The 18049-nt window shown below is 34.1% G+C and overlaps 1 protein-coding gene across 1 annotated transcript in view; it reads left to right on the top strand.

Annotated features, from left to right (window-relative positions):
• The window catches only part of Lar (tyrosine-protein phosphatase Lar), a 315362-nt gene that overhangs the window by 237787 nt on the left and 59526 nt on the right, over nt 1–18049 (top strand). Inside the window, exon 5 of the mRNA XM_090108108.1 lies at nt 68–247. Coding sequence (XP_089964234.1) covers nt 68–247 — 180 coding nt within the window. The remainder of the gene's footprint in view (nt 1–67; nt 248–18049) is intronic.

Below are 18049 nucleotides of genomic sequence, written 5' to 3'. Positions count from 1 at the left end.
GTGAAGCATCTTTTTTCTATGAACTTTTTTTTATCTTCTAAGGTATGTCCAACATTTCTTTCACCAGGTATGCAATCACGCTACCAAGTGTCCGGCATGGACGCGGCCGCCGGGCCGGGCGCGTACGGCACCGTGCTGCGCATCGAGCCGGTGCGCGCGCAGCGAGACGACGCGACCTACGAGTGCGTGGCTGAGAACGGTGTAGGTGACGCCGTCACTGCGCTCGCGACGCTCACTGTTTTTGAAGGTAGGTGACGTTTGTAAGGAAGGCAATATAAGTGGTCAAATGTGGTATACGGTTTTGTTTTGTGGGTGAAATCTGGAATACATTTTGTTTACCTATTTGATGTGATTGAATGAGAAGACCATGTGAGCTTTAATTTGAAACAAATGTTGATAAATATATCCAGGGTAGTTGTAACGTATCTCAGTACGTTTTGAGACTACTTTAACAAAGATAAGATAAGAATTAGAAATACGTTTTACATTTAACAATACTTTTGTTTGTATATACCCTCCATAAAATAAAACTCTGCAATATGACACTAAAGCAATATTTTATGAATATTTTAATTAATTTATAAATCAACGGAACACGACTTGGATTTTATCGCCAATAAATAAAAGTTGACAATAAACGCGTTCACCGTAAATAGTAACGATAAAATAATTGATCGATTCAATTTATTTAAACCTTGTAGTCCTTTTTTATTGGACTTAATTAATTAACGACGTCCTGATAATTATTTTACACGGCCGCGTTTCGCGTGGCGTTCGTTTGCATACGTTTACAGAATTTCACTTACACCCCGACTTTAATGGACTGTATCACGCCGCACGGCGCCATGTTGGAATTTGAAAACCTTCCGGAATGTTCTAGAAGCTTCTTTATTGCTTTTTTTTGCGTTGATATTTTTCCATGATAAGCACATTAACAAATATGTAATTTTCGTTGTTTATAACGTGTAAAAATCGCTTCGAGATGTTAAAAATGTTAACATGACGTATACAAATCCCCGATAATATAACTTTAAATAATTTTGAACAACTTTTAATGATCTAAACACAGCATATTATGGTTAGAAAACTCGTGTTCTATTTTAACGAAATAGCATTTTACTGAACAAGATATCTTTTAAAACGGTTTTATATACAGCTTCTCTTGGTCCCAGTGTTTGTATGTAATCAAATCTTGCAAGTTGGATCTGACCCACTTCTCCGTTGAATTGAACTGAGATTTTGCATACATACTCGTGTGTAAGTCAGGTGACGATATTGTATCGCAAGATAGCTTTTTATTATAATGACCAGTAACTTTTTACTATGACGATATGTTCATATTTTAATTTGGTAATGGTGAAAAAGTGAGGTAAAGAATGAAGAAGAAGAAGGTAAAAAGGTTAACTATCGAGTTTCAGGAAGATTTTTTCGGCAGAAGCATAATTAATTGTGAAATATAAAACTGATTAAATCGAGGCTGACGCGAATATATTTTATAGATAAATCAAAATCACAAAAAAGGTACCTAGTCTTCATAATACAATTGTAACATTGTGTTTACCGAACGTTTTGACCAATGCTAAAGACTTGCTGGTTAGATTGTATATTACATATTATTATGTAAAGTAAACAGATTTTTCTGACGCCTTTTTAACGATAAAATTGTTTAACCTCTTTGCTAAGAAGCTCGAACTACAAAAATGGGTATAATCCGGCTCTGACATTTACAACGATTGGATACAAACGCACCTTGTTGACCGGACCTCTCTTGTTGTAGGTACATTTAGAAAAGCTTCCTCGTAGGAAATACACTTATTTTCCTCTCGGCCCTTTATCTGACGGTTTTCATTATATTAAACTTTAAACAACCTGAAGGAAACTCGTAAACGGCGATATAGCCCGTGTTGTTTTTTATTTTACGGTTTTGCCCGGGATGGATGTTTTTAATATTTCTCTGAACGGCCCGTTACACAAAGTGCTAATAATAAAGCCGAAATAATCACAATATTTTTATTAAAGGTTAATTATGTCACGAACTTTTTCATAATCAAATATAATATAAGTTAGTCAAATATGCAGAAGGAAATAGCCGATTGGAAACCCTCAAAAGTCGTATGAATTTTTTTCCTAGGCAGAATCTATTCTTGTCCTTATCGAGTGCTAGCAGTTTGAAAATGTGAACGATAACTAAAGTCTAAATAACTAATTTTCAGCGGCCGCATTTCGGCTGAAATGTTTAACCATAAGTATTATTTTCTTTCTTTCTTTCTTTCTATTACTCGTACCATTTGAACATCATATTTATTCAATAACTCAAGATATACAGTTTTTTAAGTAGGTCATACATTTTATAACTGTAACGTGAATGCCTCCATCACATTTTTGTGCTTGCATCGCACCGAAACTCAATAAGTGTACGCTCGATCGCGAATCAAACGCATTTACTAATTGAACCGTTCTATTGTTAACGTTTCGCAATAACAAGTAAGTAATGTGTGATCGCAAATATCAATGAATAATGAGGTCGACGCTCAATGGCGAACGTTTAACTGATACCGTTGAAACTGATCCCAGAAAAACGCTCGACAAAGCGCTTTTTTTGATAGAAGTGCTGGATGAAAGCGAATGAGAGCGTTCTATTTGATAAAAAAGCGCTTCAACCGACAAACGCATGGAACGTATTGAATGAAGTATTCTAATTTATTGTTTGCGCGGTTATTAAATTTTCTACGAGTGATTTGTTGGATGTATTTATGATCTCGTGTACGGTGTTAAATGATTCTCGCGTTCAGCACGTGTTTAAATGTATTATCGCATTTGAATTCGATAAATTTGATACTTGCTCGGTTGAATAAATTAATATTGGTATTGTTTATGCCGCTTTATTTACTGCAGCCAATATAAACTGTATTATGTTCTATCCTGGTACAATTATAATCAAAGAATTCGTCGAATCGCATACTTGAAATAAATAAAACCGCTTTAATACTACTTCCATTAGTAACAAATAACAATAAATTGTAAAAATATTTCTTGAATTCATTTTAACATTAACATTTTACATCCAGTCGTAGAAGATATCGGATACAAAATATTATATGAATGTCAACAATTTTACCCGAACGAAATTCGCTATAAATATATTTGAAATTTGTATTGATATCAAAATTCACAAGGAACTAAGTTGTAGCTGCGACAAAATCTTCAAACTTACTCGATACTTAGCTCGAATGCCGAGCGAGTTTTGTGCCTTCACTATTTCTTATAGAATTTCTTGTTATATTTATGTTTGGGTATTCGTGAAATTGATCAAATAGCATTTATAAGGGCTTGAAAGACGTTCATTAAGTGAATTGGACAAGAAATTAATCGATTCATGAAAGTTATTTTATATAAATTAGCTAACAAATTTTAGACGCTAATATCAGTGTATATCTTTTGTTTTTCTCGTAGGATATTATAAGAATGTTTTTTTTTATATTAATGAACGATAAAAATACTACCTGAGATGAATTCTACAAAAACTCTGAAAAAAAAAATATTTAATCTATAGTGCAACGTATTACGAAGCAATTTATTCACTTAAACTTAATAATGCATGCTCTACATAAAATCACTAAAAATAAAAAATAAATTTAAAAATGTCTACCCACGCAACGCCGGAGCGACCACCTAGTATTATAGATAACCAAATAACTGTGACAAATTTGATAATAATTAAAAGTTTGATAATCTACAGATAAGCGGATTAACCTGATCGCACCTCATCTAACTTGGGCAATCGTGGGCGGCTTGTTTAGCTCTCCACTCAATGTTGAACATTATAATTGGTTCAAGATTGAAAGTAAATAAAAATAGGAGCTGAATTGAACGGGTTATTAATCGGGTTAAGTTGGCAGATAGAAGGGAAAGCTTATAGTGTAGTATACTGTAGGTAGTACACTATATTTATAAATGAAGTTTTAAGATCTATTGACTATTGTCTGCTGTATAATTTTATATATTTAAAATGTTTTTAAAAAAATCCCATCAAATATATTTTTAACTGTGTGTCAATGGCTGTTGTATTAATTGCATTTTTTATTGTTTCTACAAGGATATCCCCATCAATTTCGCTATATCCACGTCCATCATTTTCTTGATTAGAAGAAAGGAAAGATATAAACAGTTTATTTCACTCCACTATAAACATTTTAAAGCAATAAATACAAAACAAAATATAAAGGAAACAGGAAGACATCTTAAGAAAAGTAAATGAAACTTAATGCTTTTTATTTCTTAGTTTGTAAAAATATTTATTGTTCGATCACCTTACCTTTTTTATTTACCTTTATTCATATTTCCATTTAATTCACACGTGTTTCAAATTTACTTTCATTAGTAAAGTTGTAATATTAAAATAGTTGAAAATTGAGTCGAGACCATAAGGACTATCGGCCCCGTAAGTATCAATTTTCCACCTGACCCGATTTTCCAGTAATTAAATATCGTGTATGTAATAGGAAGCTATAGAGTATGGAAACCATAATTATACTTAAACAGATTATACACAAACTATCTATATATTTTAAGTGGTGTTCAATACTATTATCCTTCGCCGAGACAACAATTCAAAATCATGGAAATATCATTCTCACTAATCGTGTTTCTACATAAGCTAACAATTCATTACTGCTTACACAGTCCCAATATCTCCAATACAAAAACTATACAACTTCTATCTGTATCATTGTCAACAAGCAACCGAAAACAGTAGCCGCCGTATACATCATTCTAACACCCCGATAATTGGCTCCCACTAAAGTGTCTCACGTCCGCATAAATCTCAATAACTGCATATTGGAGTCACGTGCGTATAATAGAGAGCCACAGAAATATAACCGCCCACCTGCCGGCTTTAATCTGAATATAAATTATCCATAATTAAAGAGGAGTCGGACACTGGGTGAATAAATGCGACCGCTAGATATGGGTGGTAAGTGATAAGACGCGGCGGTTGGGTTATATGGCTTTCAGGTTACAAGGTGTGGATGTGATATTAGAATAAGCTTTGTGTGTGCTAGAAAATGGAGGCATTCTAACTGTTTTAAAAAGTATGGAGGAGAAAGAGGCGTCCAACGTTAACGTGTGATAGGTACTATTAATTTGTTTAATCAATACTTTTTTATGTGCTTTGATTTTTGCAATTATGTATTGTATTTCTGTACAGATAAGCAACATTATCATTGAAGCAAAATAGTACAATCGCGTTGTATTTTATTACTTTTTTATACAATGTATTTGACTTATTTTATTACGTTTATTACATAACAATATGCTTAACATTGTAACTATAATGTAAACATCTATAATATTATCGATTAAAATCTCAGTTTTACGATTTCCTTTTTTTATAGTTTAGGACGTTTTTTCTTTATGATGTCTTCCAAGTTCGTTTTGTTTGTGCTTACTACATGCATTTTTCTTTACCGCACAAGAACTAATTAAATAAATAAATACGAATTATTGTATGTCCCTTTAGGTCAACCTCCTGTCCCGTGAACCGCACCACATCTCCTTGAGCCCTTGTAATGCGAGTTGAACGGCGCCATATTTTTTCGAGCTTTTGCGTCGCACTAAATTCGGAGTTATGTGTCCCGTTCACAAGGAGATAGTGTTAGTTTGTTACCGCACGAAGCCGAGTGAATAAATTAGCGAGTGCGTGAGTATCGTCTTTATTAGGTGGGATGGATTCTTTTAGGGACTTATTCTTTGATATAAAAGATTGTCATCTATTGATACTTAATACGTATATTTTGTGCGTTCACATTCAAATAAACAAACATAGAAGAACCTGCTAGTATGTCTCAATCATTTACACTGTATTATAACCTTTCTTTTTTAACATAAAATAAAACTGCTTAACGTTGCACAACGCATTATCACAACTATTCAATAAATTCACATCCATAACGTAAGTAATATAATACGTCGATGCGTTGTCGTCGAAATAAAACTATGTATATTAATAAATAGTTTAAACCGCAGTACAGTGAACTGTTAGCAAACAATTACCATACAGAAGATGAGCGTTGGAACAAGGAAGCCCTTCCCATTCTCGGAGAGTTATCGATCCCGTTCCCAGCAAACTCCGACCTGCCTCTTTACATATTTTAAACGTAAGCCCACTTGTTCCGAAGAATATTATTTCACCAAACTCTAAGTAAGTTGTTTTTAGTTCGCGATTTATTAGATGTTAATGTTGTGTGCGGAATACGGGGAATACTGCCAGTGGCAGATGGGTACATTTCGTATAAAGTGTATGGTGAGGTAGGTAATATATGGATTATGGATGAGGTCATTTAAAGTAATCAATTTTAACTACCAGGAGAGCAGGAACAATAAATGCTCACAGACTTTGAGAATCGAATTAAGATCCTTGATTGTAACGCTTGCGACTACTCTTCTACATACAGATAGATATATATACATGATACTTATAGTTTCCCACTATTGGTCTACCTAATTATTATTAAACAGTAGAAGAAAATAGAGAGACCAAGTCACTAATGTCTAAGCTAAGGGATGTTACCTCAACTGTTATAAGGAGTAAAATTATATGGCTTTTCTAGAAGATTCGATAACCTCTCACAAAACAAGTCAACATCGATTTCATAACTCGTGTTCCCAAATATTTGTAAAGCTGTTACACGTATGTAATATTCAATGCGCATTTTATATTCAATTTAAATGATGTTGTTGTACATGAAATCGGAAAGCAATTTTGTGGCAGTCATATTTATGTTCACATTTAAATTGAGTTATTGTATCCGTACATACGACTGTTGCGACTTTGTGCAAGTTGATTTTTATAGATGTAATGAATTTACAAGTTTATTGTATAATTTGTCAGTGAAAATATTTTTAGGCTGTTTAATGCTTGCGTTGTACAACTATCTATAGTTTCATAACCAATCGAATGAAATATAGGTAAGCGGTAATATTTATAATAAGAAATATAAATCACTGAATTTAAAAAATACTATTTCACAAGAAAACACTTTTAAATATTCGTTGATGATACGATCTAATGAATACACTCACTTTAATACGATACTCAACAATATGTTTTACGATTAATGATAATTGCATATGGTAGTACGACTTTTTGATATTAACTACCAATTTTGTGTTCCCGTTTCCATAATAGTTAAGGCTCAAACTCATTGTAAACATTTATTGAGCAGCAGTTAAACATGACAGCAGAAGAGTGTACATACACAAACATGTGCATCATTTTTTTTACAGTTCTTGTATTACTCCTAATTCATTATGTTGGACATCATATTGTACAACATGTATCACGCCGATTGTTGCCAAATGAAAACGCGACTTTATACACAGTTCATCGCTATACCTAATTGGCGACTTCAAAAAGTCCAATAACACCAAAATTGACACAAGAAGCCAATCATATTTCGCACATATAGTCTACCCGATTGTCCTACAGCATATTGCGCTCTGATAGCGGAAATATTAATGCTCAATATTGATAATTAATGGACAAAGGGATTCCGAATCGGCAAATGAAGTAGCAAGCCGGTTAGAGCGGAACGAAATTATTTGACTGGCATAGATCGGTGATAGTGCGTGTGTAAGTTTGGTTTTGTCTGTACGGAAACGATCAATGGAATTGTACATTGTTAAATGTTGTGTATTTTGTTTGCTAAAATATACATGTACAAAATTTATGTATGAATATGGGTAGTTAGAACGATGAGAAGTGTTTGAAAATAATAATATGTATCGTTCGTTTCAAAATCCGTTGAAATGTCTTGAATTTCTGAACTATTTCTATGCGTTATTACTTATAAGGAAAGCATTTGAATGCTATAGAACTAAATATTAAATTAGTATTTTTTATTTCATTTAAATTAATGTTTTATATCGTCATGGTTGTAAATACAATATTTACTACAAATATTGTTAATACGGTATTTGGTAAAATTGGGTCGTGGATTTCCTTAGTAACCAATTAGCATCTATTCCATGGTACTTCCGATCAAACAATAAGTACCTAATTCGATTTACTGCCCACGCCTTTGGAATATTCGTAAAGTTATTTTTTTTGTAATAAAATAGCTGGTATACATTTTTTGAATTAAGAAAATCAAGAGTGTCAATTCCCTGGGTATATCACTAAGATACCAAGGCCTACATGTTTTTGTTCTTCTTTTTTTTCTAAAAGCTTTTCGACCTCTAAAAAGATTTTCTAAAAGAATTTCATCCAAATCGGTGCAGTGGTTTAGGCGTAAAGAAGAGACAGACAGACAGAGTTAATTCTAAACAACATTTGTATATTCATACTAAATATTAATTTGTTGTGATTATTCTCTCAAAGAGCGAAAGGTTAATTATTGTGGTGTGCTCACTGAAAAATCAATCATTCGGCCCCTTCCACTTAAGTATTCAAACCGTTAAAATAAGGGGCGGGTCTATTTGAATATTCAGAGTCTTAGCTTTTTTGTTTAAGAAAACACTTCGTTAAGGGTCAAAGAATAAGGGTCGAATGAACCCCTTTAAAGGCTAACGAGGAGTCACGTAAGGCTCAGTTTGTTGTGACACAGAAGGCAGCCCTGAAATTAGGGCTCCTACTTTTTAAATTTTTTTATAGAATTTTAGGCTCTACATGAAATGCTGTATGCTGTAAAGTGACACTTATGCGTTAAAATAAGCTTCTTATAATATGTAACGTGTGTGAAACATAATTTCTGACTGTTGAAAATTTGCAGCCCTATTTTTATAGTAGGTAGGTATATAGCTACCCAGACGGATGTCACTTATGATTACAACGTTACCTTTAATTTAGATTTTTAAATAAACTGAATTGAAATGAATCATCCAATTGATTTAGAATGATAGCGCCAGTTTATATCTATAAAAAGTGCGAGTCGGATTCGCGCACCGAGGGCTCCGAACAAACCTACTTTTTATTGTGTTGTATTTCTGAAATGTATGTTTTAGCAATTTTTCCTTTATCTGTGCTATAAGACACAGATTAGTCATATACTTTTTCTATTGAAACTAAATAAACATCAATGCATCTAGAATGTTCTTTATTTACATTTTTATTTTCCCCCAACCGAGGTACATTTGTACGGTACGATGTTCGTAAGGTTTCCTAACAAGTAGGAGTTTTAACATGCCCGTGTTGAGTGTACGGAGCGGTGCAAAGTTACGTTATACGAGAACGAAGCCAAATTTTCACAAGATTAACTTGTTACTTTTTAGAATTGGTATACGTAGGTAGGTTATTTTGTATGTTGTGATCAAGTTTTATACATATACTAGAGGTCCGCCCCGGCTTCGCCCGTGGTACATATTTTGCAATAAAAGGTAGCCTATGTCCTTTCTCGGGTATCAAAATATCACCATACCAAATTTCATGCAAATTGGTTCAGTAGTTTAGGCGTGATTGAGTAACAGACAGACAGACAGAGTTACTTTCGCATTTATAATATTAGTATGGATAGTATGGATTGCTTTATTTAGTCTTTTATGTTTATATGTCAGGGAGATGAACAACCAATTACATCGCACCTAATTCTCATAATTTATCGAATAAATGTCAGGTTTTACAGTGTTTTTTTCGACCCTAGAAAAATTTAAAATCACCACTAGTCCATTGCTTGTATATGTAGCGTCAAATACAAGAAGCGCTAAATATTTCGTTCACAAACCAATTCGACACTCGATAAAACTAGCGCGTTATTCTGCCCGGCCCTCGTGTCACTCAGTTGCGACGGTTTTACAAAAAAATCGCATGGACACTGGCATCCTAAAGTGACTGACTTTTATATTATGGAAACGCTGTGTATAACGCGGTGTATCTATGAGGGGGTACAGGATGATCAGATTCTATATAGTACCAATACATTAGTAATTGATAGTGGTCTGTTCTATAGAAAACTCCAAGGACTGTATGTTGTTAGTAGACAAATAAATCGCGTGCTTTTTGTAATAACTGAAGCTTATAGTCCTGTTTCCTGTCTATGTGATGTACCTAATTCACAACGGACATTAAGGTGATACGAAAAAAAATAACATTAAGAGTGGAGTTTACTATAAATGATTAACTACTTAAACATTTATTTTCCGATACCGCTTATTGATATTCTAATTATCTTCATTACTCAACTTCAACGAAGTAAAGTGTCCCCTGTGGACATCTAAAATAGGAAACAAGTAGACAAAATCACTACATTTCCGTAAACAAAACGAAATAATCACCAGAGGACCGACTCTTTAAAGACATCTTAAACACGGCAAGGGGTTATTTCTCTTGAGTATTTCATATCGTTGTATGTACTTTGTACAGGCAATTGTATAATGGGATCGCCAGTCCCACGGGTGGTATGTTTGTACCAGGTAAATGAGATAAACGTTTGTTATTTATGTTGAATTATGATAAATATCACGTTACCTGCGTTAATCGTGAGCTCTCGAATTCCCTTGTTTGATTTGGGGTTCGCGCGCGATTTAGGTCATTATAATGTGACGTCTTATTTTTGTTTTTACGCAGGGTTTAAATGGTGGAAGATGTGTTTTATTCTGTTTGATAATTTTAACCTTTTGTTTTTTTTTTTTGTTTTTGGGCAATTAAACTGTAGTACTTATCTATTAATAACTAGCGGTCCGCCCCGGCTTCGCCCGTGGTACATATTTACGTTTTCTCTACATAAAAATTAAAAACCATCCTCGTACTTCAAGGAACATAATAAAAAAAGAATTATCGAAATCGGTTCAGCCGTTCTCGAGTTATGCGCTTACCAACACATTTTGCGATTCATTTTTATATATATGATATCATATTTATTTTCTGCATTATTTTAAGCTGTATTACAACAGTGCTAAAAATATATGAAAATGGAAAAGCTCGCTATCTTTGTCAATTGTAATGCTCTTTCCTGAAATAGCGTTAACCAGACGTCGACAACAATTTTAACATTATCTTACGAAAGCTTTCAATATTAACATTACTTTAGAAATCCATTACTTTGGATAGATGATATGGATAGGTACTTTCTTTCCGAATTAATAATGTCGTAGAATATGTCTTGCATATACCGTAAGTATATAATATACTGTCTTGATATTTACCGAATACACACGAATACCGAACACAAAATAAGACCGTTTTAAAATGATTATGTGTTAATGTTGCTTGCTGGAGGGTCTAAGTACCTATATTCTTGTACCATCCAACTAATATTATGAATGCCAAAGTAGTGAGGATGGATGGATGTTTCTTTGAATACGCGGGCGAAGCCGCAGGCGGAATGCTAGTATATCATATTCTACCTCAGCGATCGCGCATCCCCTAAAAATCTTTATATATAGAACGCGAAGAGAAAAACGCAAAATGGAACAAAAACATGTTGTTTCGAGTTGGAACGGGGTTTGTTTGTATTTGATTTGGAGATAAAGTGGTAGCTCGCGGGTGAGAGCGTTGGTGTGTCGGCAAACAGGCTTAGCATCGCATTTGCAGCCATGTGTGTGCGGGAAAATACAATTTTTCTCTATTGAATTTAATAATGCCACTCGTGTGTGTGCGTAGGTGGGTAACTAAGGTGCCTCTGTAATTTTATAAAATATGATCGATTTGTTCTGTATCTGGGTGAAAAGTGACGTATATATTTTAAAGATACTGGAGCTAGCAAATTTAATATACTAAATTCGTATATGATTTAGGTATGGGCTCTAGGTACCTATCATAAATACGATAAATACGTAAGTAACTCTGTTTGTCTGTCGGTCTGTCTGTCTGCCTGCCAGACAAAAGACTGTCTTCAGGCCTAAAGTACTGAACCGAATTGTATGAAAAGTGGTACAAAGATAACGAGAAAGGACATAGGTTTTATCCCGCAGAAACGTATCTTAGATGCAAGTTGTCCTTTGACAACGCGGACAAAGTCGCTGGCAGAAAGCTTGTATCTAATAACACTTAAAAGATAGCTTACAGCTTTCTACACACCAAAAAAACGCATTACCCAACCCGCGAATCTCGGTTAATTACGTGGTGAACAGAATAAAGTGCATTAGAAAAAAAAATAGAATTAAGACGTTGCAGATTAACTTCCGCTCTATCTGGGAAGTCTGTCGAAAGCACTTTGTAACAAAAAGCGTGAACACTTTAGCAATGTTGAAGTCAATTTAAAAAAATCACTCGACTTGACTGAATTTACTTGAGCGACTCCGTGTCTTTGAATTTTTAATTTAATTTTAATATTATAAAATATAAATGTTGCTTTTTATATGCATAAGTTATGTTTTGTTAAAAATAAATTACGTATTTTGTTATAAAATAACAATTTAATGTTACGCTTGTTTGTGGGTAATGATGATGTTTTCTGTATAATGAGTAAACTTCATGACTTGTTTTGAAGGGATTTTGTACATTATTTTTGGTTTTCTTAACTTGTGCGTTTTCTAAAGTATGTAATGTACAATGTACACGTTTTAAATTTAATATAAATAAAGCTTTTTCGTGCACAAATCCAATACCGTACTAAATATATGCCGAACAAAATTGAATAACACCCTACATTTTATTAGCACATTCTCGACTATATAACTCAAATAAAGATCGATCGAATTAACAAAAGAGGTTTTCCATACAAATGGATCGTGCAAAGCACCTTATCCAATTTATGTTAGAAATGTACAAAGCCAATGAGTTGAGATATTGACGTCCTTACCGTGAATCGAGTTATGATCATTGTGAAATGAACGTCGATGCTATTTCCTCTGTGAAATTAGAAAGGTATATATTACTGCGTTTCGTTCTGATATGTACTAATTTGGATATGTGTTTTGATTTAACTTGATGCTATTTCGAAGATAAAATTTGAAAGTAAATTAAATATTTAAATTATTTGTAGGATCTACAGGCTAATTTCTGTAAGTGATTTGTCATTATTACTTAAATAATAGACGTTCAAAATAATAAATAACGTATCGCCATCGTCTATCATAATATTCGATTATATAGCTTTAAAACTTCAATAAATATTAACAATAACCGAACAAAGTGATTTTAATAGCGAATTTAAAATAAACATATCCTCGCTAACTCCAGTATTTAACGACTGTAAAACTTTCACATTACTCTGGAACACTCATATTACTTGTGTCCCATAAAAGTTCGTCGCGACGTAAGACGGCGGAATCATCTTCCACGGCATCCGCTTTACGGCCTTAATTCGAAGACAAGCAAAGTATATTCATATTCATAGGGGCTTATGCGCGTATGAAATGTATAATTAACTTACCATATTAACAAACACCGACACCGACTTACCCAGGCTTAGCAGGAAGCAAGGTCTGAGATGTTTGCAACAGTTCATATTATACGAGTGCTAATATGTGCTCTTTGGATTGTTTAGGCGCCCGTTTGTTTTGTGGTGAATATATTTGGGATACTTGTAGCTATTATAGTACTATGATATAGTAGTATAGTACTATGAGCTAGATTAAGATGTTTGTTAAGTTGGCCTGTGTTTTGTATGTGGTTGATTGCTTTTAGTATAATCTTAACGATTTTAAATTTAACCTAGAAAAGTTTTATTCCTTACAAAATGACTTTATATGTCTACTTTCAACAATAAAAAGCACAACCAAAACGACCGTTACGTCCGAGAGCCCAACGGAAAGTGTGTCAAATCCGCTGTTCAGCTCATTTTTATAAACACCCACTCGGTTCGGGTTGCCAGTTGCAGGGAACTAATTTATAACACGGCCGTTCCTGACAGTGCGGCGTCCTCGACCGCAGCATGACTTCTACCACTAGCAAGTAACATCAGATCCATCCAACCTGCTTGCTTCATCCCTTGAAATCTACTCAACATCGCCTTAGCGCTGTCTCAGGAACATAAAGGAAACTTGTTAGCAATCAACCTAGTTTTGCGTTATAGTCTGAAGCGTATATCTTATGCAGGGGAACGAAAAATGACCTTCATCTCTATTTTACCATTACCAGTGCCATGGACGCAAGCGTGCACTCAAGCGGCCATAGACAAGGTGTATTAAAAAGCAAATACTTATTACAGAATTAGATACCTTCAGACTTAACACGAATATAGATAAAACTCAAAATGTAATACACCGTCGTAACGACAGTGGCTCCAAGTGCTCTCATAAGCGATAACCTGTAAAAAAAACAGAGACCCATACATTTTGCATGTTCTCTAAGTGGCCTAAACACATTAGCACCACAAAAATTTAAAACAGAGAGACCCATACCTTCGTATGTTCTCTAAGTGGCCTAAACACATTAGCACCACAAAAATTTAAAACAGAGAGACCCATACCTTTTGTACGTTCTCTAGTGGTCTATAAACAATAGCACCACAAACTTTCAAAACAGAGACCCATACCCATGTATGTCCTCTAGTGGTCTATAAACAATAGCACCACAAACTCTCAAAACAGAGACCCATACCCATGTATGTCCTCTAGTGGTCTATAAACAATAGCACCACAAACTTTCAAAACAGAGACCCATACCCATGTATGTCCTCTAGTGGTCTATAAACAATAGCACCACAAACTTTCAAAACAGAGACCCATACCCTCGTATGTTCTCTAAGTGGTCTATAAACAATAGCACCACAAACACAAAGTCTTCGACAGCAGCGGTGAGTGGCTACCGTCGTTCCTCGTTCACGCAGGCATCCCGGCGCCGTAGATTGGTTGCAAGCAGCCCGGAAGCCCGTTGTCAGCAACTGCAGCGGCGCAGTGGATGTACAGCGCACGTGCCATCGCCAGCGCACAGCACATCGTACCACTGGGAACCCTTGTTGCCTCCTTCAACACGTAGCATGTTGAGAACTGTCCCGTAGCACCTGTTATTATCATAGCAACTAGTTATTTTCTTAACAACTTTGCTTCCCCGACTCGGCCTAACCTGACCATGACTAATCAATAGCCCCAAGGTACTTAATGACTCCCGCTCACAGGACGCAACGGATGTTATTTCGCTACGGTTGAGATAATGTTCTTTCAACACTGAACAACTGAACTGAACAACAACTAATAAGCACTAAATTTAGATGGCAAACGGTCTAAAACGCGTGGCAATCCCAATTCTGATCTTAACGATTTTAAATTTAACCTAGAAAAGTTTTATTCCTTACAAAATGACTTTATATGTCTACTTTCAACAATAAAAAGCACAACCAAAACGACCGTTACGTCCGAGAGCCCAACGGAAAGTGTGTCAAATCCGCTGTTCAGCTCATTTTTATAAACACCCACTCGGTTCGGGTTGCCAGTTGCAGGGAACTAATTTATAACAATAATATTATGTGTGTTGTGCTGCTTTAGTCGGTAAAGATGCGGATATATCTTTATAAATTTTACAGCCACCCCTACGTAAAGTTATTAAAATAGTATCTACTTTATTACAACAATAATTTTACAACGAAATTGTACCCGCAAACTTTACATAACAAAATCCATCCAACAGCCTAACTACGCGTCAGAAAATAATAATTACGCTCCCCCATTGTGGATGGAAACAAAACAAAAATTAAATTGAAATTTACTACAGCAGTAAGTAATACCGGCGCGGCATTGTTATCCAGATCCTAGGCTTTAATTAAGGATCGAATTAACAAGGCTTCGGGAGATTCGGAGATACGGCCGTTATCGGCCCGTAACCTTATACCCTGCAGATTTGTTGCTGTATTATCAATTGCCTTGCTCCATGCTGGAGTACGAGTTTTAGGTACAAGCGAATGGGTTGAATTAGCTACACGTAATTGAACGGTTTCACTTTTTGGTTTGCAAATGAATTATAGATTGGTTCGGTGAATTAACGAATAAGTTTAATTTGTTCGTTTAGTTCATATTTAAACATGCCAACAAATGCAATGGTAACATGTTTATATATATTACTTAATGACAAAAAAAATATAAAATTAATGTTGTTCTCTCTCTCCATTATTAATCTGTATTTTTTTTTTAACCATCTTATCCCTGTTATAACACTACTCTATAGTATTATCTCATCGTGCATACATCTAGAAATTTAAAGTACATTCAACAAACCGTTGCCAGGCAACCGAGTGGCAATTATAGACATACTGATTATTAAGACGGCGGAGGCCAGTGAAAAACAGCCCTCCGCGTAAATGTACATCGCAATTTTATCAGTAACACCCTTGTGACGGTGTCGCGTTGTAAAGAAATGGGACGAATATAATGACATCGACAATTACCGCGTATATCTGCGGTTGTTATGCTGCTACTGTGAATCTATTCACATCTAGGCCACCTCGTTATAGCGTGGATAGTGTGCATGTGTTGTGTGTTGTGAGTTTTCGGATGTGTTGTAAGATGTGTTGGTTCTGTGCGACAGTGGGTGTTATGTTTGTTGTGACTGGGCGTATTGCAGGGTATATTATATTATATACTAGCGGTCCGCCCCGGCTTCGCCCGTGGTACATATTTACGTTTTCTCTACATAAGAACCATCCTCGTACTTCAAGGAATATAATAAAAAAGGAATTATCGAAATCGGTTCAGCCGTTCTCGAGTTATGCGCTTACCAACACATTTTGCGATTCATTTTTATATATAAAGAAAGAAGAAGATTATTACGATGTTTTCATTGTTAGAGTAGGTATGAAGTAAGTAATGTAACTTGCTTCTCTTACTTCACTGTTCAATAGTAAATATCATGAAACTTATATATCTACGATACTTTTTAACTGTAGGTTCGGTACGTATCAAATATGACTTTTATTCGAAATGTGTTTATACCCGTTTTCTGAAAATTTCTACGTATAAAACATAATAAAAATTGTATATGAAAATATACATTTTTACATTGTACATATGATTTAGAAGTATAATATTAAAAATTATAGAAGCCAAACCTTTATTAACCTTATAGTGATCACTGAAATCTTTAGCATACATTGCAACTGATACTTATTAAATTCGATATCCACTTGGAAATTGAATAGTATGTAATAATGACATCATTGTTATATAATTCTAAATCGAAATCCGGAATGTTGACCTAACCTCTGAGAGCCCTGGATTAATTCCAGACCAGATCAGTAAGTCCATTGTTACGTCCTATAATATTAATGAACATATATCTTGCATAATATAATTAGAATTCTGAGCTCATATTAAATTTAATATGTTTTATAACGATTTCATTATAAATAGACCCCGATAGCTTTCAATAAGGGCCGATTTTTCAATCCTTAGTTAAAACTTATCCATCGAATATCGTATTAAACAACCATTTTAAAAATGTGTTACTTGCCCACTTTTTGACAGTTTTATTGGACGGATGTATTACTTTATTGGACGGATAAGATTTAACCAAGGATTGAAAAATCAGCCCTAAATCTGATGTTCATCTATTCATTAATTGAACTTTAAACGTTTGTCATTTATTTACATACTTACAAAATCTCATAAACTTTTAAAATCAAAGTTTAAGAAATATTTATTATTTCTTCCTCAGCCAAATCATTTTAAAGCGAAAGAGACAGTGATTAAATTAATAAATATCAATTTAATTACTATGTCGTGATCTATCTCCATTTGAAATAATGAATTGAAAATACTACTTCTACATTCTGTTTATAAAGTATATAACTGATTTTAAAATATATTTTAAAGCAAATAAGTTTGACTCCAACGTAAAGGCGAAAATTTGTTGAAACTTTAAGATTGCTTACTGTTCTGGGAATTACCATCCAATATCCAATGAATACTCTTTACAGAGATTGATTCTATGAAAAGCTTTTTAACGTTATAAATCTAGGATAAAAATAATACTAATAGACTTCTTTATTAGATAAAATTGTATGTTATTACGCAAAATCTCATTCTCATCAATCTTTTATAAAACATTTTAGCTTTGGGTTATACTTATAAAGCAAAATTAAACTAAACCTACGTTGTTAATTAATTAATACAACTAGGTATCAAAATATTTGTATATAAACTATAACTTTCATTAGAGGTAATTCGAGTTTAATTTAAT

The sequence above is a fragment of the Colias eurytheme genome, chromosome 12 (genome assembly GCF_061535395.1).
Source record: "Colias eurytheme isolate Ceu_HAF_F1 chromosome 12, ilColEury1 Martin Lab GWU primary, whole genome shotgun sequence".
Lineage (NCBI taxonomy): Eukaryota > Metazoa > Arthropoda > Insecta > Lepidoptera > Pieridae > Colias > Colias eurytheme.
This window is presented reverse-complemented; position numbering and strand designations above follow the sequence as displayed.